At 53.3% G+C, this 22,439-nt stretch overlaps 1 protein-coding gene across 2 annotated transcripts in view; it reads left to right on the top strand.

The window, feature by feature from the left end:
- Positions 1-22,439, top strand: part of POLR1C (RNA polymerase I and III subunit C) — a 61,364-nt gene that overhangs the window by 2,340 nt on the left and 36,585 nt on the right. The window contains exons 2-3 of one of the 2 annotated variants that reach the window (XM_029592836.1): positions 9,435-9,506; positions 10,581-10,688. The exons of the other annotated variant lie outside the window; for it this stretch is intronic. Coding sequence (XP_029448696.1) covers positions 9,435-9,506; positions 10,581-10,688 — 180 coding nt within the window. The remainder of the gene's footprint in view (positions 1-9,434; positions 9,507-10,580; positions 10,689-22,439) is intronic. 2 annotated transcript variants of the gene reach the window in all.

Here is a 22,439-nt window from a genome sequence, read left to right as displayed (position 1 = left end):
GATGTGGAGGAGGTCCAGGATGGGGAAGGAGGATCAGATGTTTAACTTCTCCCTTGGGGGGTTGATGACCCAGATGGGTTTTCCCCATAATTTGTTGTTCTCCTGCATAGGGCCTTACTGGCAAGGAAGGAAGCAGGGGGTAAAAGATCCACTGTCCCTCCTAAGAAACCTAGGAAGGTTCCCTTGAGGGGTTTGGGGGATCTTATGAGATGCCAGGGGCTGCCTTGGGTGGGAGCTGGGGCCCTTGGGGATTTGGAAGATTCAGATGATATGCAGGAGGGTCCTGCATCTTCTCGGGGTGTATCCAGATGAGAGCCTAAATGCTGATCCTGATCAGTCTTAAGGATTACCCTGATCCAGATGAGGTTCTGGTGACTGAGGGGGATAATCCTCGGGTCCTACGCCTGCTTAAAAAGGAGGAGTTGGTTCGCTTATTGCTCAGGTGTTAGAGGAGCTGGTAGGGATGCAAAACCCACCTGTCTGGACTGATCTGGGGTATTACAGGAACGAAAATTAGCAGGTAAGAACCAGTTTTCCTATGAGAATCAGGGGGTATAGAAGCTGGGGGAAGGCTAGGAGAGGGATTAATGTGAGTATGAGAGCTGGGGGTATGGGGAGGAGTGGAGGAAGTAATGGGTGTTTCAGAACTGGGGAAAACTGATGTAATGGGAGTATTGGAGCTAGGGAGGGGATGAGCAGAGGGGCATCGGAGCTAGGGGAAGAGGTTTCAGGAATATCAGAGCCAGGGAGGAGGAGTAGGACTATCTGATGATTTGGGGGGGGCGGGAAGCAATGTCAATAGGAGATGAGGGGGAGGGGGTTACAGAAGCATCAGAGCTGAGGGAATGATTTATAGGGATGTGAATAGTTTTTTGACGATTTAAAATATCGTCCGATATATTTTAAATCGTCAAAAATCGTTAGGGCCACGATACAATACCAATTCCCCCGATTTATCGTCAAAAAAGCGTAAATCGGGGGAAGGGGGAGGGCAGGAAAACCGGCACACTAAAACACCCTAAAACCCACCCCCGACCCTTTAAATTAAATCCCCCACCCTCCCGAACCCCCCCCCCCAATGCCTTAAATTACCTGGGGGTCCAGCGGCACACTAAAACCCCCCCTGACCCTTTAAATTAAATCCCCCACCCCCCAATGCCTTAAATTACCTGGGGGTCCGTAGCCTTAAATTACCTCCGTAGCGGCGGTCCGTAGCTAAATTGGGGGAAGGGGGAGAGCAGGAAAAGTGGCACACTAAATAGTGTAGTCTTCAGCCGGCGCCATTTTGCAAAATGGCCGCCGCAAAATGGCGGCGGCCATAGACCAAAACGATTCGACGCAGGAGGTCGTTCCGGACCCCCGCTGGACTTTTGGCAAGTCTTGTGGGGGTCAGGAGGCCCCCCCAAGCTGGCCAAAAGTTCCTGGGGGTCCAGCGGGGGTCCGTGAGCGATTTCCTGCCGCGAATCGTTTTCCGTACGGAAAATGGCGCCGGCAGGAGATCGACTGCAGGAGGTCGTTCAGCGAGGGTTCCGGAACCCTCGCTGAACGTGTCTGGTTCCGGAACCCTCGCTGAACGACCTCCTGCAGTCGATCTCCTGCCGGCGCCATTTTCCGTACGGAAAACGATTCGCGGCAGGAAATCGCTCACGGACCTCCGCTGGACCCCCAGGAACTTTTGGCCAGCTTGGGGGGGCCTCCTGACCCCCACAAGACTTGCCAAAAGTCCAGCGGGGGTCCGGAACGACCTCCTGCGTCGAATCGTTTTGGTCTATGGCTGCCGCCATTTTGCGGCGGCCATTTTGCAAAATGGCGCCAGCTGAAGACTACACTATTTAGTGTGCCGCTTTTCCTGCTCTCCCCCTTCCCCCGATTTAGCTACGGACCGCTGCTACGGAGGTAATTTAAGGCTACGGACCCCCAGGTAATTTAAGGCATTTGGGGGGGGGGGTTCGGGAGGGTGGGGGATTTAATTTAAAGGGTCGGGGGTGGGTTTTAGGGGGTTTTAGTGTGCCGGCTCACGATTTTAACGATTTTCACGATACTTTACACACCCAAACGGCAACAATACGATTCCCTCCCCCTCCCAGCCGAAATCGATCGTTAAGACGATCGAGGACACAATTCACATCTCTAATGATTTAAAACATTTTTAGACAATGTCTCAGGATTAATCAATCCCCCGACGTGGTATACACTGAAGTGAGAGAGCAGCAGTTACATCATATACAAATCATCCTTAAAATGTTGGGATTTGAAAGTGCAGCTGCACTGACTGGCCTTGAGAGAACTTATTTAAACTTGCCAGACATAACATACAGCCATAAACTTAAAACAAGACACGTGAGAACAAAGACTTAGGTTCATTACCTAAGTAGTCCTTAGAGTGGCGAACCCCCAGCCGTTGTACAGCTCCCAATCTGACCCCCATATTTTACCTTTCAACGTGTCAGCTTTTCAGTTAAAGCAATGCCATGCACCTGTGCCTGTAGGAAGCGATTTCCATTTAGTCGCTATTACAAACCTAGCTGCAAGTAACATGTGGTGGATCAATTCTTTCTTAAATTTTTCAATTCCCATCCCAGTAGTTAGATTAAATTGCACCTCTACCGTTTGCCCAGTCAGTCGCTGGACTCTACCCACCACCCATGCTTGTACAGTCCCACAGCCTCTCCAACAGAGAGGAGACGACGTAGTACAGAAGTTTTGAGGATTGCGATATATACATAAAACTAGTTTAACCATTAGCTCAGCCCTATGGGTGCACAGGGAAGACCTGTACTCACTGTGACAAATCCTTCTCCATTTTGCAACCTCGAAATGGCACTATAAGTCTATTTCCTGCTGACGCCCGCTCCAAGGTAATCTTGGAAAAAGCCCTATATACCACTAATTTAGCTTTACGATGCATTGGGCTCAGCAACAGAGCCAGTTCAATTGCATCAGGGGCCACCCATGTCCATCCCTCAACCCTGCACTTCTCCCACTCCCTCCCAATCTTCTTATGTTATGATCGTGTCTGTGCCAATACTTCAATCTCATCCTGAAGATTGGCAAAGGATTTTAATTGCCTTTCCTCTTACAGGTGACCTAAACGTCTCAGGTCTGCCTCCCACCATTGCTTAGCATCCGCACTAAAAGTGGGGAAATGGCGGTCGGGCCACTCCTTCCCATTCCCAGACCTCGAGATCTGTCTCCCCAGCCAACTCAACCTCTAATGAATACCAGAGAGTTCTTCTATCTTTATGTAACCAAACCCGTCAACTGAGAGAACTGTTTATCCAGCTGACTTGGGCAGGGTCAGCTATCGGCTATGTGAGCTGGATAACAGCCTGATAAGTTTAGGCCTGCCAAAGAGCTCTCCTAAAGTGAGGTTAGACGTAATCCGGCTAACGTTAAGATAGCTGGGGATATTCAGTAGTATGTCTGTGCTGCTGTATGTCCCTGCAAAGTTAGCCACATAAACTTATCTGGTTAACTTTGCTAGCCAATCAGTGGCTGAATATGCACCTTTGTTGTGTATTTTGTTGAATGGGTTATTAACCTTGGAAAGACAGATGAATCTCAAATTTAAATTAAATTAATAGAAACATCAGATTGGGAGAGGGGAAAGGATTTCTGGACTGTGCGTGTTTCTCTCTCCCGGTTTCTCTCGGGGCAGCGTCTCTAAATGGGTTAATTTTGTACTTAATCACCCAGTAAAATGCATAAACCCAATCAAGACAGCATCCAAATACATTACACTTGTTTGCACGAACACTGGTGTCTTTCCCTGGAAGTGTTAACGATATATAAAAGAACCTTCATTACATCCGTTTCCTTACCATATATCTTTGGTCTCAGCGGATCATATTTATTTATTTATAACTTTTCTATACCGAAGTTCAAATACCAGAGTTAATTATCACTCCGGTTTACATTGCAACCATAAAAAACAGTGACAAAGTTGTCTTACATAGAACAGGGGGAGAGAAAAACTTGGATACAGCTTAAGCATGGGGAGTAACGTGTCAAAACTGGTAAGAACTGATAAGAGTTGGCTTTTCGGGGTAACAAGGTATTCTGAGGGAGGGGGTAGGAATGAGGGATTGTAAGGGGGTTGGAAGGTGGGGGGGGAGGGTAGCGGAGGTAATCAGTAGTCCATATTGATGGACATTCATTTGAGCATATACATTCCAACTGTTTTTCTTAATGCACTTAAAAACCACTGCTATTACTAGCAACAGTAACATGGAATAGACTTAGTTTTTGGGTAATTGCCAGGTTCTTATGGCCTGGATTGGACTCTGTTGGAAACAGGATGCTGGGCTTGATGGCCCCTTGGTCTGACCCAGTATAGCATGTTCTTATGTTCTTAAGCAGCACTTTCTTACTACTGGTATGAAGCAAAATCATTTTCTTAGCGACTAGTCAGATTAATCCAGAACAAGTGTGTTATGCACCTCTACCAGCAGATGGAGACAGAGCAAACTGATGTCACAGTATATATACTCATACAGCGATATCCGCCGCCTTGTATTCTGTCTCCAGCAGATGGTGGATGTGCATCTCCCCACTAGGGATTGCTTCAGATTGAAAAGAAGTAAGGAAAATTAATTCTCCCTGCTCTCTTGCGGTGATAGCAAATGGTCCCGCCCCCAGTTGAGCATTCTTGAGGTGATTTCTGTGGTCCCTCAGATGAGTGCCTGGCTTTTCAGCCACCGTGGACTTAGCTATTTAACAGCTGAAAGGCAGTGTGTGCAGGAGCTGAGCACAGCGGTGACGGCATATGCCATCTCAGGGCTGGAGCAACACACTGCAAGCCGTGCACTTGCACAGGGTGGCAGCTCTGAAGAGGCAGCAGCCTGGGTCAGCTAGTGGTCAAAGTGGAGCGGAGGCTGCGGGGCCACCTGGAGGATGCCACCCCACGGGCAGCTGAAGACAATACCTCAGGACGCAGAGGAGGCTTGCCAAACCCCTACCTGATCCGATGTAGGGGAAAAAAACATCTTCTGCACAAGCTGGCAGCAGGAGCAGCAGCATTTGAGTGACGTCATCTCCTGTTGCTGTGGGGTCAGTCTCACGAGAGGAGGAGCAAGATTTCACAGCTCCCACTGCGAGACTGGTTCTGCAACAGCAGGAGATTCACTCAAATGCTGATCCTGCTGCTGGCTCGTGTGGGATGAGTGAGAAGCACGACACTAGTAAATTGTGCTAGGGAGTCCCAGCACTTGGAGTGGGAGGAGGAAGAGCCTGGGCGTGACTGGGTGAGGCAGTTCTTTGGGGACTGTAGGCAGGCAAGTTACCCGATCTTTGGGTGCTGGCAAAGAGGCCTTGAGACACTGAGGCAGTGGTGGCCATCTTGCCACCACGTGACAGAAGGCAGACTGGTTCAACAGAATTCCCCGTCCCCACTGTCACCGATGGTTCATGGAACTTCAGAGGACCAGGATGGTGTAGGGGAGCCTGTTGGTATCATCAGCAACCATCTCCTCAGCAGGCTCCCCTACACCATCCTGGTCCTCAGAAGTTCCATGAACCATCGGTGACAGTGGGGATGGGGAATTCTTGGCCACCAGGAATATGGTCTCCTTGGTGGCAGCTCAAAGGTACCTGTGGTTGTATAATTGCTTGAGGATGTGTGGTCCAAGTTGCAACTGTGTAACCTCCCTATCAAATGGAAGCTGTTGTTCAGGGACGACTTGGAGCAATTGATAAAGCATTTGGGTGAGTCAGAGGGAAACAAATTGCTGGATGATAAAAAGATCGGCAAGAAGAATTTCCTGTCTCATTCTCATTTAAGAGAAGCAAGGAGATTCAGTTTCAGCAAGAATGCTTCCTTCTCATTGCAAAGGCAAGGATTGGGGCAGCAGCAGTCTTTTTGAGGGGCTCATAGACCTGCCTATGATAATTCTGGTCAAGGGACCGGAGGAAGTAAGGCTTCCAATGACCAGGCAGGTCCACTCCTCTGTGGAGGCCGTTGTGGGGAGATTAACCCTCTTATGAGGAGTGGACTAAGATCACAGCAGATCGAGTTCTAGAGGCGATAAAAGATGGCTACACGTTACAGTTTTCACGCCCATTCAGAGAGGCCTATGTAGTGTCTCATTGTACATCCAGCGTCAAAAGGGAAGTTGTGAGGGATACGTTACAGCGCGTGCGATGCTTAGAAGCAAGGGTGCCGGTTCTATCGCCCCGGGGTAAGGGCCAGGGAAGGTACTCTGTTTTTCTTTGTGGTTTAGAAGGAGGACACCTTTTGGCCTATTCTGGATCTGCAGAAGGTCAATGTGGTGGTGTGAGTGCATGTTTTCGTATGGAAACATTGTGAACAGTGATAGCGGCTGTTCGCAAAGAGGAGTATCTGGCGTCTTTGGATTTGACAGGCAAGTCTGCATATCCCCATTCGTCTAGACTATTGGAAGTTTCTGTGGCTTGTGGTGCTAGGTGAGCATTTTCAGTTCCGAGCTCTCCTTTTCGGCTTAGCGACTGTGCCGAGGACTTTCACAAAGGTGATGGTAGTAGTAGCAGCAGCGTTGCTATGGGAAGAGGTTCTGGTTCACTCTTTCTTGGACAACTGGCTCATAGGGGCGAAGTCGGAATTGGAGTTCAGCAGGTTCTGAGTTTGTGCGGTCCCTGGACTGGGTAGTGAACTTAGTGAAGAACAATTTGATTCCATCACAGTCATTGAAATACTTGGGGGTGGGTTTCGATACCTGCATGGGCAAGGTGTTCCTTACCTTGGAGAGGGTGACCAAGTTACAGTCTTCAGATGCTTCGTTTACTCTGCCTTTCGTTGTCGAGGGTCTGGGATTATTTTCAGGTCCTGGGTTCTATGATTTCTATGCTGGAATTAGTTCCGTAGGAGTTTGCTCACATACGGCCTCTGCAGCGAGCTCTTTTGTCCCATTGGAATCCATTGTCGGGAGTTTTTTTTACCTGCCTTTACCACTTCAGGGATGTGCCAGGTCCAGTCTCTCATGGTGGCTGTCTTGTCACAACCTGGAGAGAGGGGTGGAGCTGGAATTTCCAGACTGGGTAGTAGTGACCACGGATGCTAGCCGGGGAGGGGGGCTGTTTGTAAAGGGCAAATGGCCCAAGGTCTATCAATCACTTGGAAATGAGAGCAGTTCACAGTGTTGGCTTCCTTTCTCCTCAGATCTGAGGACGAATCAGTGAGCGTCTTTTCGGACAATGCGATGATGGTGGCGTATATCAGAGTGGGACGAAGAGCCACTGGGTGGCTCAGGAGGCCCCAGAACCTTTTGTCTGGGCAGAACAGTATCTGGCGGGGGTAGTGGCATCCCATGTGGCCGGATTAGACGGCAGTTAGCAGTTAGATCCAGGGGAATGGGAGTTATCCTCAGAGGCCATGGATCTCATTCGAGCCTGGTAGGGCTCACCACTATTGGCCCTGATGTCTCTGTGTCTCAATAGCATGGTGGATTGGTTTTTCAGAGCAGGAGAAAGATGAAATCTGAAGGGGGTCGATGCTCTGGTCCTCCTGTGGTCCATGGAAATTCTGCTGTATGTGTTTCCCCTGTGGCCTCTTGTAGGTTGAGTTTTGTGGTGCATGGAGTGGCACCCAGGGGAGAGTGGTTTTTGTAACACCAGAATAGCCACACCATTTGTGGATCTGGTTCATTTGGTAGTGGACAGATCCATCCGATTCAGTCATTTGATGATCTTTGTCAAGGGCCCATCTTGGATCAGGCAGATCACTTTTGTCTCGTGGCTTGGCTTTTGAGAGGAGGAGATTGTGCTTGAAAGGGTACTCAGAAGTGGTGATTGCTGCATTACTTCAGGTTAGGAGGCCATCTGTTTCTCTGGCTTATGTCAGAGTATGGAAGGTGTTTGAAGAAGGTGTCGACCCTTTATGGGTGGAGGTTCTTCACATCTTGCCATTTTTTTTGCAGAAGAGTTTGGCCAAGAGATTGGCTTACAATTCGCTTTGAGTACAGGTAAGATCAGGGAAGGCAGCTGGCTTCGCACCCAGATGTCATTCGTTTTTGAAGGGCAGTGAAGCATTTGCGTCCGCTTGACTGTGGGATGCGTCCAGACTGGAACCTTAATTTGGTTCTGCGAGTACTGGATGGACCTTCTTTTGAGCCTTTGCATTAGGCTTCTTTGGAGGATCTTACCTTAAAGACAGTCATCTTGGTTGCGATTTGTTTGGCCAGATGGATTTCGTAGCTGCAGGCTTTGTTGTATAGGGATCCTTTTCTGTGGATTACGGATGACTGAGTCTCATTGAGTACAGTCCCTTTCTTTTTGTTGAAGATTGTTTCCTCTTTTCCTCTTAATCAAATGGTGGCGCTTTTCAACATTTGATGGCAGAGATGCCAAATGCGAGAGAACTATTCGTTCTGTTGCATTATCTTACGGCCACTAACAGTTGTTGGCGATGGGATCATCTCTTTATCTAGTTTAGTGGAGCAAAGAAGGGTGCAAAGGCCTCAGTGGTGTGCTGGCTAAAGGAGACCATCTGTTCAGCGTATATCTGTAAAGGTCGGACTATTCTAGGAGGTCTGCGTGCACATTCTAGGGCACGAGTGTCAGCTAATATCTCCGCAGGAAATTTGTCATGCAGTGACACGGTCTTCACGTCATACTTTATACCAGGCATTTACTGATTGGATGTTCGGGCACCTGAAGAGGCTACATTTGGTGAAGGTGTGGTGCAAGCTTGTCTTTTGGGATCCCGCCCATGTAGGGGAGCTTGGGTATATCTTACTTGTCTGGACTGAGCTGGGGTATGAACAGGAAAAGAAAATTGGACTGATGTGTGGTATAGCAGGTAAGAACCACAGGCTCATCTCCTTTAATTTTGAAAGACCTGTGTTCTGCTGCTGGCTGTATAGAGTGCCGTAGAGCTCTAGTTTCAGATTTTCAAATTCCTTTCTCAGGGTTGAGGGCTGCAGTTCAGGAGTTCCAACCTTTTGTTTCCCTGCTCGCTTTGAGAGAGGAAGTTAGGTTAAAGTTGGCGGGGGTTCATTTTGGCTTGGATACAGGGCAATACTGAAGGACTCGGGTGGCACTCTTGCTTATGTAGCAGTGTCTGAAACGTTTTTCTCTGCCTTCATCTGCTGGTAGGGATGCAAACCCACTGGTCTGGACTCTGGGCTGATGTGTGGTATTCCAGGAATGAAAATTAGCAGGTAAGACCCAAGTTTTCTTTCTTTGTAATACTTGCATTGTGTCAGAGAGAGCCTCCTCCTGAGGTTCCCAGGGTGTAATATGTACAGGCCACGTACCAAGGTGCTTGGAAGTTCTTCTTAATCGGGCCGCGTGCCCAATTCAGTTGGGGCTATTTCTGTATCTTTCTGCCACATTTTCTTGCTTTCTGATTGAATCCCTAAGTTGTCATCAATTGTGGTTGTTGCAGTGCTGTTTTAGTGGCATAAAGTGGACAATATGTGCAGGCCGCTTCCTCATTATCCCACTTCTTTGGGCTTTTATAGGTTCACACCACGGATTTCCCTGGGAATTACCCAGGTTATGATGATACTTGGGACCAGGAGAAGTTTGAGAAGGTGAGTGTCACGGTTACTGATTATGTGGAGCAGGTTTGGGCTGCCCTCAACCTTAGGAAGCTCCTTCTGTGTCCTTTTGTTGGGGGAAGCCCTCACTGTTGTCTCTCTCGCTGCAGTGTCAGGACAGACCCTCTGCCACCTCCCTCTGGCTAGCTGGCTGGCTGTCTTACTGCAGTGTCAGGATAGACCCTCTGGCGCCTCCCTCTGGCTGGCTGTCTTACTGCAGTGTCGGGATAGACCCTCTGCCGCCTCCCTCTGGCTGGCTGTCTTACTGCAGTGTCGGGATAGACCCTCTGCCGCCTCCCTCTGGCTGGTTGTCTTACTGCAGTGTCGGGATAGACCCTCTGCCGCCTCCCTCTGGCTGGCTGTCTTACTGCAGTGTCGGGATAGACCCTCTGCCGCCTCCCTCTGGCTGGCTGTCTTACTGCAGTGTCGGGATAGACCCTCTGCCGCCTCCCTCTGGCTGGCTGTCTTACTGCAGTGTCGGGATAGACCCTCTGCCGCCTCCCTCTGGCTGGCTGTCTTACTGCAGTGTCGGGATAGACCCTCTGCTGCCTCCCTCTGGCTGGCTGTCTTACTGCAGTGTTGGAACAGACGAGTTTTGCTGCGTCCCGCTGGCTGTCTTACTGCAGTGTCGGGATAGACCCTCTGCCTCCTCCCTCTGGCTGACTGTCTTACTGCAGTGTCGGGACAGACCCTCTGCCGCCTCCCTCTGGCTGGCTGTCTTACTGCAGTGTCGGGACAGACCCTCTGCCGCCTCCCTCTGGCTGGCTGTCTTACTGCAGTGTCGGGATAGACCCTCTGCCGCCTCCCTCTGGCTGGCTGTCTTACTGCAGTGTCGGGACAGACCCTCTGCCGCCTCCCTCTGGCTGGCTGTCTTACTGCAGTGTCAAGATAGACCCTCTCTGTTGCCTCCCTCTGTCTAGCTGGCTGGCTGTCTTGCTGCAGTTCCAGGAAATACCCTCCCTGCTATCTCCCTCTGGCGGTCTCGCTGCAGCATCAGGCCAGATTTTCTCTGGCTGTCTCACTGCCTCCCTCTTTGTTTCTCACCACTGCCTGCCTCTGTCGCCGTAGAATTTCCAGGTGGATGTGGTGCAAATGACTGAGGACACGCTGGAATTTGATATGATTGGAATTGATGCAGCACTCGCTAACGCCTTTCGACGCATTCTGCTGGCAGAGGTAAAAGGGCTCCTATTGCTGACTTTTGGAGGGAAACTGGGGTGGAGGACTGACCTGTGGCTGTTGGAAGAGTGCAGTGGCGATGGAGGTGAGGAGTCTGATAGTGATAAGGGTGAGGTAGGGAAACAGCAATTAATGATATGGGAGGGTGAGATTTTGGTGGCGAATGGGGTAGGGGCAAGGGAGAGGCTGTGGGTGATGATTGGGGAAGGAGAGACTGGTGATGAAGGTAGGAGGGGGAAGGGGACACAGAGGGGAGAGACTGGTGGTGATGAGGGTAGGAGAGTAATTGTGAGTGGGGAGGAGAGACTGTGGTGATGAGGATGGGGCAGGGGATAGTTGGTAGGGATGTGCTATCATTCAAGACGAATTAGGCAATTTCAACAAAATTGCCTAATTCGTCCTGGTTCAAGGACCAGGACGAATTTTGGGAAAAATTTGATTTCGGGTTAGTACGCACTACAGGGGTGGGCAATTCGGTCCTCGAGGGCCGCAAACCAGTCGGGTTTTCAGGATATCCTTAATGAATATGCATGAGAGAGACCTGCATACACACTGCCTCAGTTGTATGCAAATCTATTTCATGCATATTCATTAGGGGTATCCTGAAAATCCAACTGGTTTGCAGCCCTTGAGGACCGGACTTGCCCACCCCTGCACTAACAGGAGTTAAAATGTTAGCACCCACTAACCCCGCCCCCCGAATTACAAAGGCCCAAACCGCAGGAAATACCCTAATAGTTGGTTTTTCTGTGTTTCAGGTGTATCCGGAGGATGACTTGTACTTGGATCTGTTGCATAAATTTAAACTTCCATCGTGTATTACAGTTGGAAGGAAGGGATAGGGGAGTTAGGGATACTTTAGTCCTGTGATAAGTTGCGCTCAGTAGAGCGCAAAGTTTATCTTGCAGTTGTGAAACATTTTTTCTGTGCAAACTTTACTACCGATGCAGGGGCCTAGAAGTTAGGTAGGACACCTCCATGAATGAATTTCAGATCAAGCTCTGGAATGAGCAAGTTCTTTGCCAAAGAAGGAATGCAGGATAAAAAGAGGGTTTGGAAAGACCCATGACCAGCATCCTGTCTTCTGCATGTGTTCCTGCTGGAAGCCTGCAGCAGTGGTGCTCCTTTATCCTTTTCCCCATTCAAAAGATTCTTCTCTAGAAGATCCCTCATTCTCTTTTACAACCTTGGCTGTGCAGATAAACAGGCTACACAGTGAGGATCTTTAGTGTCTGGATCTCAGCCTTTGGTGGCATGAAAGAGGACCATGTAGCAGACCTGACTTAGTTTGGAGCCTCTGTGAGGTTAGTTTAGAGGAGACAATATATCCCTTTGAGAAATCCATTCCTTCAATCTTGTCCTTCTGCCACAGGAGATTGGGATGAATATATCACCCAAAAGTTTTCAAGAGGGCAGAGACTGGCCCTGGCTTGCTGTAAGGTAGACAGTTGTGGAAGCTTTTGCTACTCCAGGATGTTCTGTTTTGGGGAGTGAAAAACCAAAGGCCTCTGCATGAGGTCTCCTCAACTTGGAACCTGAGCTTAGTTTTGAAGGGATCTGGCTTCCCTTCTCAAGCTTCAAAGGGTGTCATTGAGTCGGTTTCCTTGGTGGCCTTTGGTAATTTTAAAGGAAAGTTATCTCTGTGCATAATACTATCCCTCTTCTAAGAGTAGTGTTTCACTTTTGACCAAAGTCGGGTGATCTAGGGCAGGACAGGAAAGGCCATTTTGAATTCTGCTGTAGGTCACTTTTGAGATGATTTATCTGGAGATAAAGAAGTTGAAGTTTAAATTTAACTGAAGGTAACTGGCCTAATAATGACCTTTATGTAGGGATTATCTTATTCATGAGTTATTGACCATGTGTAGCGTGCATGGGTCTGAGGATCCCCTGGATATTTTGCCCAGTGCCGTACCTGTGCTGAGAAGTTCCGGTGTGAGCACTTCTGGTCACTAACGTGTCGGCTTATAAGAATCGATCACATATTCATCTACCCTCCCCCCTTTCCTCACTTATTTAGTATATTCCTACATAAAAGGCAAAAATACTCTGTGTAATGATATAGAAAAGGTGATATTTTCTCTTAGCAATAATAAAACCGATTTACAAAAAGGTATGGTACGAATACAAGTAGTGAAGTAACATAGAAATGATGGCAGAAGACCAATAGGCCCATCCAGTCTGCCCAGCAAGCTTTCACACTTATTTTCTCATACTCACTGTGAGGAAGTTCAGGGAGAATTGGCCAACCCAGATTTTGCTAAGCCCAGCTCCTCCCATTCAGAGGATGGGTCAGCAACAGCCTTAAGCAGAAGTACCCCAGATCTGAGTAACCCCGAGACTGGGTCATTCCATGGGAGAGGGAAATTTAGCAGTACTTACCCCAGTACCTCCTGGGCTAAGCATGGACTCTGCCACCTTCTCTTAGGTGGAATACTTTCAAGGCTTTCAAGCCTACATACAGGCGCAGTCTGCTACCTCTCTTGCCCCAGTCTGAACAGAACCTCAGCCGTAAGCACTCCCTCTCCCAATCCTATCGGCAGATATTGAGGCTTTCCTCGACTCGCCAAGGGAATCCCTTGGCATCCGGCATGGATGAAGAAGAGTATCCAGATTCCTTGGAAGATGTAGAAATCCCCCCCCCCCCCCTCGGTTTAGAACTGTATTGGACCATGTCATGTTTTTCCATAGGGTCGAATTGCCGGCCCTGGTTTCCCACACCATGAAGATGCTGGGAGCTCCTGGTGTGGACTCCCATTCTAATTTCCCTAAAGAAAGCCTCTTGCTACTTTTTGTACTGGAAGCCATCCAGGAGTTGATTGACCCGGAATGGGATGCTCCAGAACCAAGTTTTAAAGGTGGATGAGCGTTAAAGCTCTATACCCACTGGATCCGGTAGTGAGAGAGCATTTGTGTTTCCCTAAAGTGGTTGTGCTGGCCTTTGCCTTCTCTAAGTGAACAACTATCCCAATGGAGAGAGGCGTGGTCTTAAAGGATGCGCACGACAGGCGGATGGAGTCCATCCTTAAACAGGCCTTTGATCCAGTAGCAATGACCTTACAAATTGCTTCTTGTTGTGCCCTGGTAGCTTGTTTGTGGCTGCTCCTCTCTCGGGAGGTGGATGACTTGGAGGTGAATATCAGAGTGGTTATGGAACCCCCGCCACCTTTTTAGCTGATGCAGGCTCAGACCTAGTCTGTATCTCGGCCAGAGAAGTGGCCTCAGTGTTGGCGGCCGGAAGACAGACGAAACCTCCAAGGCAAATCTCACAAAGATGCCCTTTAAAGGATCACTCCTCCTCAGAAACAAATTGGAAAAGCTGGCCAAGAAATGGTGTGAACCTCTATTCCCTGTACGTACCTGGATCAGTCCAGACCGTGGGTTATGTCCCCAATCCAGCAGATGGAGTCAGCACAAGCTTTGAGGGGGCGTCACCATATATGCTACTACCCCCTCTGCAGGAGTTCAGTATCTTCTGACTCCAGCAGATGCGAGTAGGGGAATCAGGGTTTCTCCCAGTTTGTTTCTGTAGGATAGCCTTTTTCCTTGCTTTCTTTGTGCTTGGGCTTTCTGCCTTGCTCCCTTTATCTTGGGCTTCTGCCTATTTGTTTCTGGATCAAGTTTTTATTCTTAAAAAAAAATAAAAAAGGTTTTTCGGTTTGTGGAGGCGTGGCTTCCTCCTGTGCTGTTTTCCTCTCTTTGTGCTGTGACTTGGCGCCGGGTAAGTTTGTTCTTTTGCTCCTGTATTTTCTTTTACAGCTTCATAGCCGGTGCCTCGCGGATGCCGGTGGTGCCGGCCTCTCCGCGTTAGCGGCCATCTTGCAGCTCCACGTGGGCTGCTAGGGCTCAGACAGGACTCCTTTGGCGGGTTGTGCGGCCGGGAGGGCCCCCCGCGGCACTTTCTTTGGCGGGCAGTGCAGGCCGACAGGGCCCCCCGCAGCGGCGGCCCCCCCGCGGCACTTTCTTCGGCAGGCAGTGCAGGCCGACAGGGCCCCCCTGCAGCGGCGGTTTTTCCCGCGGCCCCCTCCCGAGGCTTGATTCTTCTTAGTTTCGTTGCCAGCGTTGCTCTCCCTCGTGGAGCCGATGCCGCGGCCGTCGCGTTGCGCGGCCTGCGGCGAGCCGGAGTCTAGGATTTCCCGCGAGGGCATCTGCGCACGGTGCCTTCCCGGGGGGGAAGGCACCTCGCAGTCCCTCGCAGAGTTTTCCTTCTTTCCGTGTTTGCCCGGGAGGCGCGGGCCGGCCCCTCCCCCATTCCTGGCGGGAACGGCGGCCATTTTAAATTCCCTGCGCCCTGAGAGGACTCAGGCAGCGCTGGAAGACAGGGATTCTGCGGAGGTTCCCCCCCCCCGACTTTGCTGCCGGAGCAAGGCCCTCAGGGGCAGGGACCAACGGCTTCTCCCGTCCTTGGAGCCCCCTCAGGCAGACTGGGATTCTCCCCGGAGTTTTTCTACTTATGCACACTGCATACCTCAGGGGTTGGACGCTCCTGCGGGTCCTCCCCCTGCCAAGATTCCTCGGACGTCGGCCCCCTCACAGGCCCCCCCCGGCGGGAGCGGGGGCTCCTCCCTCACAGCCGCAAGCTCGACCCCGGCCCTCCTCCGGGTCTCTGGGAGCGGGACCAGGCCCAGCAGATCCTGGACCTGATCTTCCGGACTCGAGCCAAGGGGACTCCGCGGCGGAGGGAGACGACCCTCGCACCCTGCGCCGCTTCCAGAGGGAAGAGCTGGATGACCTGATCCCACTGATAATTCAGGAACTGGACTTGGACCCGCCGCCGGACCCGCCCGCCCCAGTAGCGCCCGCGGTCGTCGTCACTTCCTCGAAGAAGGGGGATCCGGTCCTTGCAGCCCTTCGACCGAGGGCCCGAGCTTTTCCCATCCACGAATCCTTCCTACAGCTTCTCACTAGGGAATGGGATACCCCGGAGACCTCCCTGAAGGTCGGCCGGGCCATGGAAAAGCTTTATCCACTACCGGAGGATTTCCTGGATCTCATAAAAGTGCCAAAGGTGGATTCCGCGGTGTCGGCAGTCACGAAGAGGACGACGATACCAGTGACGGGAGGAGCGGCCCTAAGGGACATGCAAGATCGCAAGTTGGAAGTTTTTCCTTAAGAGGGTCTTCAAGGTCTCCGCACTGGGGATGCGCTCAGTGATGTGCAGTTCACTTGCCCAGAGGGCGAGTCTTCTCTGGGTGCAACAACTCCTCACATCGCAGGCTCTGCCAGCCGATGAGGCCGCCCAGGCGGATAGGCTGGAAGCTGCGGTGGCGTACGGGGCTGATGCCTCGTACGCCCTGTTTCGGGTCCTGGCAAGATCCATGGTCTCTGTAGTGGCGGCACGAAGACTGCTGTGGCTTCGCAACTGGGCGACGGATACGTCCTCGAAGTCGAGTCTAGGTTCCCTGCCTTTCAGGGGTAAGTTCCTCTTCGGGGAAGATCTGGACCAGATCCTCCAGTCTCTGGGGGAAAACGCCGTTCATCGTCTGCCGGAGGACAGATATCGTCCCTCCAGGGGGTATGCCTCCTCCCGGACCAGAGCCAGGGCACAACGGCGCTACAGGAGCTACAGGCCGTCGGGTTCCCGGCCCTCCTCCTCCAGGACCCAGCCCTGGTCGCGTTCCTTTCGAGGTCGTAGGCCCGCACGCGCCGCCTCCGGAGCGGGTAACCCCTCTCCTAAGGTTTCCCAATGATGTCAGGGCTCGCCCACTTCGCCACTCCCAGGATTGGGGGTCGGTTGGCGCTTTTTCTACAAGGAGTGGGCGCAGATCACCTCGGACCAGTGGGTCTTAGACACCATTGAACAAGGCTACGCATTGGAATTTGTCCGCCCTCCGAAGGGAAGGTTCATCTTCTCCCCCTGCGGATCCGCCCCCAAGCGGCGAGCGGTGCAGTCGACTCTGGCCAGACTTCAGGAGATAGGCGCTATTGCGCCCGTGCCCTTCGGAGAGGTGGGCTTGGGTCACTGTTCCATCTACTTCGTAGTGCCAAAGAAGGATGGATCCTTCCGGACCTTTCTGGACCTCAAGGAGGTCAACAGGTCCCTCCGAACTGTTTGGTTTCGCATGGAAACGCTGCGGTCTGTGATTGCGGCGGTACACAGGGGGGAGTTCCTTGCCTCCCTGGATCTGACGGAGGCCTACCTGCATATCCCCATCCGACCGGACCATCACCGTCTCCTCCAGTTCAAGATTCTGGACCAGCTCTTCCACTTCATCGCTCTTCCGTTAGGCTTGGCGACGGCGCCGCGCACCTTTACCAAGATCATGGTGGTCGTAGCGGCCGCCCTTCGGAAGGAGGGTATTCTGGTCCATCCTTGTCTGGACGATTGGCTCATCCGAGCGAAGTTTTTCTCCCACAGCCGAGCAACGGTGGCCAGGGTAGTACAGTTCCTGCGTTCCCTGGGATGGGTGGTGAATTTCTCCAAGAGCTCCCTCGAGCCCTCGCAGCGCTTGGACTTTTTGGGGGCGACTTTCGACACACGACTAGGCAAAGTTTTTCTACGTCTGGACAAGGCGCACTCCTTGCGGGATAGCATACAGCGGTTCTCTGCGTTGCCAGATCCCACCTCCTGGGACTACCTGCAGCTCCTGGGAGTGCTGGGTTCCACCATCGATATGGTACCTTGGACGTTGGCGCATCTCCGGCCCTTGCAGAGGGCGCTCCTCTCCCGTTGGAAACCAATTTCGCAGGACTACCAGATGGCCCTCCCGCTCCCTCAGATGGCCAGGGACAGTCTGAACTGGTGGTTGGATCCGTCGAAACGGGCCCGCGGCGTGTCCCTCGATTTGCCGAATTGGGTGGTGGTAACCACCGATGCCAGTTTAGTAGGCTGGGGGGGGGGCAGTCTGCGATCGAAGCACCACGCAGGGGACGTGGTCCGAGGCGGAGGCGAAGTGGTCCATCAACCGTCTGGAGACCAGAGCGGTCAGACTAGCACTGCGACATTTCCTGACGCTTCTTCGGAACCAGGAGGTCAGAGTCCTATCGGACAACGCAACCACAGTGGCCTACATCCACCACCAAGGGGGCACGCGCAGCCCGCAGGTGGTGCTCGAGGCGGCGCTTCTGCTGCAATGGGCGGAGTGTCATCTCGTCCGGCTAGCGGCCTCGCACATCGCCGGGGTGGACAACGTCCAGGCGGACTTCCTCAGTCGTCGGCTGCTGGACCCCGGAGAGTGGTCTCTCTCTCCGACGAAGCGATGCAACTTCTCGTCCATCGGGATCTGATGGCGTCCGCTCTCAACGGCTGGATCTGATGGTGTCCGCTCTCAACGGCTCCGCAGAATAGACACTCACCCGGAGGCGGTAGTTTCCACCCTGCTGCGAGCGCGAAAGACGTCGACGTCGGTGACCTACGCTCGGGTCTGGAAGATTTTCGAGCTGTGGGGTTCCACACAGGCCACGAGCCCGCAAAGGCCTCTTCCCCAGATCCTTCAGTTTCTACAAGCGGGGGCGGACAAGGGACTCGTCTATAATTCACTGCGGGTCCAAGTGGCCGCCCTTGACTCGCTGTTGCGCGATGGGGGCTCTCTCTCCTGCAGCACCCGGACATCGCTCGGTTCCTCAAGGGCGTCAAGCATTTGCGGCCTCCGTTAAGGGACCCTTGTCCCTCCTGGAATCTCAACCTGGTACTTCGCTCCCTGGCGGGACCTCCTTTCGAGCCACTGCGCAGTGCAACGATCAAGGACCTCACCCTCAAGGCTGTCTTCCTGGGGGCCATCTGTTCCGCTCGACGCATTTCGGAGCTGCAGGCACTGTCGTGCAGGGAACCCTATCTTCGTTTCTCCGATTCCGGAGTCTCGCTCCGCACCGTTCCCTCCTTTCTTCCGAAGGTAGGGTCGGCATTCCACGTGAACCAGACGGTGGGGCGGCCGTCCTTCGCTGCCTCGGAGCCGAGGTCTCTCCGACTCTTGGATGTCAAGCGCGCCCTGCGCCTCTATCTGGAGGCTACAAATGAGTTCCGGATTTCTGTCCATCTCAGGCCTCGAAGACGACCATTGCCAGATGACTGAAGGCCGGCATTGCCGCTTCTTACATTGGGTCGGGCTGGACTCCGCATTGTAGCGCATTCTACACGTTCTCAGGCGGCTTCCTGGGCGGAGGCTCGCTCGGTCTCCTCTCACGAGTCTGTAGAGCGACCACTTGGAAGTCTTTACACACATTCTCGGAGCACTATCGTCTGCACCTCGCCTCGTTGGTCTCTGGACACTTTGGCGAGCAGGTTCTCTGAGCAGGCCTCGCAGGACCCCACCCGATTTAGGGAAGCTTGGGTACATCCCACGGTCTGGACTGATCCAGGTACGTACAGGGAAAAGAAAATTATTACTTACCTGCTAATTTTCGTTCCTGTAGTACCATGGATCAGTCCAGACGCCCACTGCGTTTGGGTTTTCTGATCCTGCTCAGCTTTCTCTAAAGTACGGTAGTGCTGTATGTCTCTCACGACGTTTCAGTTTTTCACTGTTTTCTCACTGTTTTCACAGCTCCCTACAAGTTGGCTGGCTGTTTCGCAGCTTCCTACCCGTTGATAGGACGCTTGCAGTTAGTTACTCATGTTACTCGGCTTATGGTTGCCGGTTCTTATAAACTTGATCCATTACGGGGGTTTTGTTTTCTACTCGGGCTTTGATATACTCGATACTGAACTCCTGCAGAGGGGGTAGTAGTATATATGGTGACGCCCCCTCAAAGCTTGTGCTGACTCCATCTGCTGGATTGGGGACATAACCCACGGTCTGGACTGATCCATGGTACTACAGGAACGAAAATTAGCAGGTAAGTAATAATTTTCTTACTCCAGCAGATGCGAGTAGGGGAATCTGGGCTTGCGCCCGATTACCTGTAACCTTTTTTGCTTCCCTTGTTTGGGCTCTTCTTTTCTGTTTTGTTCGCTTTAGTGTTTTTGGATCAAGTTGTGCTTCTTATAAAAAAAAAAAAAAAAAAAAAAGTTAATTGCTTAATTGGAGAGGCATGGCTTCCTTGTTGTGCTGGCCCTCTGTCTCTTTTCTTTCTCCTTTCCCGGCGCTAGTCTGGTGGTTATCCGGGGTAAGTTGTATTTTTTTATTGCTGTAAATTTACTTTTCAGCTAGGTTGGACGCGGCTGCCGGTGGGACCGGTCTCCCAGCGTCTTCTCCCTCTCCCGCGGCCATTTTGACGGCTCCTCGTGGGCTGCAGCGAGGAGCAGGGAGATTGCCTTCAGCGGGTTGTGCGGCCAGGAAGGCCCCCCCACGGCGCCGCTTTTTCTCTCGGCGGGTAGTGCAGGCCATCCGGGCCCCCCCGCGGCGGCGCTCCGTTTCGCGGCCCCCCCGAGGCACCCGGGTGTGTTTGGTCTGCCGGGGCTGTTCTTTGCCCGCGCTTTCGATGCCGCGGCCGTCGCGTTGCTCGGCCTGCGGCGAGCCAGGATCGCGCATTTCGAGGGAGGGCATCTGTTCTCGGTGCCTCCCCGGGGGGGAAGGCACGTCTCGGTCCCTCTCTCATTTCTCTCCTCTGGCAGCCTTGCCCGGGCGGCGTGGGCCGGCCCCTCCCCCATTCCTGGCGGGAATGGCGGCCATCTTGCATGCGCTGCGCCCTGAAGGATCTCAGACAGCGCTGGGGGACGGGGATTCCTCAGAGGGCTCTCCCCCGAACTTGCTACCGGAGACAGAGCCGGAAGCAGACCCGCAGGGGCAGGGTCCCCCGGGGCCCCCACCCGCGGAGGTCCCCCCGAGTAGGCCGGGGTTTTCCCCGGAGTTCATCCGATTGATGCACCTTGCTTATCTGCAGGACCTTGCTGCTCCCGCGGAACCGCCTCCACCCAAGCTACCGCGGCCTTCGTCCCTCTATCCGGCCCCCCCCGCTCCGGCGGGCGTGGGGGCCCCACAGCTCTCCTCCCACGCTCGGCTCCCTGTGGGCTCGGGGGGACCGGGGTCAGACCCAGTCTCTCCTGGGTCGGATCCTGCAGCCTCGGGACAGGGGAACTCCACTTCCGAGGGAGAGGATCCACGCACGCTGCGGCTTTTCCAGCGGGAGGAGCTGGATGACTTAATACCGCAAATCATCCAGGGGTTGGACCTCGATCCCCCGCCGGACCCGCCAGCTCCCGTGGCACCCGCTGTCGTCACGTCCGCAAAGAAGGGGGATCCGGTGCTGGCAGCCCTTCGCCCGATGGCTCGGGCTTTTCCCATTCACGAGTCGTTCCTGCAGCTCCTCACCAGGGAATGGGATGCCCGGAAGCTTCTCTAAAGGGCAGCCGCGCCATGGAGAGGCTGTATCCGCTGCCGGAAGATTTCCTGGATCTTATCAAGGTACCCAGGGTGGACTCCGCGGTGTCGGCGGTCACGAAGAGGACGACCATACCGGTGACGGGTGGAGCGGCGTTAAGGGATACGCAGGATCGCAAGCTGGAAGTCTTCCTCAAGCGGGTCTTTGAGGTCTCCGCGGTGGGGCTGCGGGCGGCAATGTGCAGCTCGCTTGCCCAGCGGGCCAGTCTTCTCTGGGTGCAACTACTGCTCACCTCTCAGGTGTTGCCGGCCAGGGAGGCCGCCCAGGCGGATAGGCTGGAAGCTGCGGTGGCATACGGGGCTGACGCCTCCTATGATCTTTTTAGGATCCTCGCCCGTTCCATGGCCTCGGTGGTGGCGGCACGTCGGCTCCTATGGCTCCGCAACTGGGCGGCGGACACGTCTTCCAAGTCGAGTCTGGGTTCCCTGCCATTCAGGGGTAAGTTCCTGTTCGGGGAGGATCTGGACCAGATCATCAAGTCGCTGGGGGAAAACGCGGTCCATCGCCTACCGGAAGACAGGTATCGCTCCACCAGGGCTTTTTCGTCCTCTCGGACCAGAGCCAGGGCGCAAAGACGCTACAGGACTTACAGACCAGCGGCGTCCAGGCCTTCTGCCCCCAGGTCACAGCCCTGGTCGCGCTCCTTTCGCGGGCGCCGCCCCACGCGTCCCGCTTCCACGGCGGGACAACCTTCTCCCAAGTCCTCTCAATGATGTTCAGCTCGCCCACTCCGCCGTTCCCAGCATTGGGGGGCGGCTGGCGTTCTTCTACGAGGAGTGGGCGCGGATCACCTCGGATCAGTGGGTCCTGGACACCATCGGACACGGCTACGCGTTGGAGTTTGTCCGCGCTCCGAAGGGACGGTTCATCTTCTCCCCCTGCGGCTCGGCCCTCAAGCGAAGGGCGGTGCAGCTGACGCTGGACAGACTGTGGGAAATAGGCGCCATTGTGCCCGTACCCTCCGGAGAGGTGGGCTCGGGCCATTATTCCATCTACTTCGTGGTACCAAAGAAGGACGGTTCCTTCCGCCTCATACTGGACTTGAAGGAAGTCAACAGATCCCTCCGGGTGGTCCGGTTCCGCATGGAGACGCTGCGTTCGGTGATCGCGGCGGTGCATCGAGGGGAGTTCCTGGCCTCGTTGGATCTGACGGAGGCCTACCTTCACATTCCCATCCGCCGAGAGCATCATCGTCTTCTACGGTTCAAGATTCTGGATCAGCATTTCCAGTTTGTGGCGCTCCCGTTCGGGTTGGCAACGGCCACGCGCACCTTCACCAAGATCATGGTAGTCGTGGCGGCTGCCCTTCGGAAGGAGGGTATCCTAGTTCATCCTTACCTGGACGATTGGCTCATCCGGGCGAAGTCTTTTCGACATGGACAGGTTGCAGTGGCCAGAGTAATAGAGTTCCTGCAGTCCCTGGGATGGGTGGTGAATTTCTCCAAGAGCTCCCTCGTGCCCTCGCAGCGCTTGGATTTCTTGGGGGCG

Source organism: Rhinatrema bivittatum, chromosome 3 (genome assembly GCF_901001135.1).
Source record: "Rhinatrema bivittatum chromosome 3, aRhiBiv1.1, whole genome shotgun sequence".
NCBI classification, from domain to species: domain Eukaryota; kingdom Metazoa; phylum Chordata; class Amphibia; order Gymnophiona; family Rhinatrematidae; genus Rhinatrema; species Rhinatrema bivittatum.
This window is presented reverse-complemented; position numbering and strand designations above follow the sequence as displayed.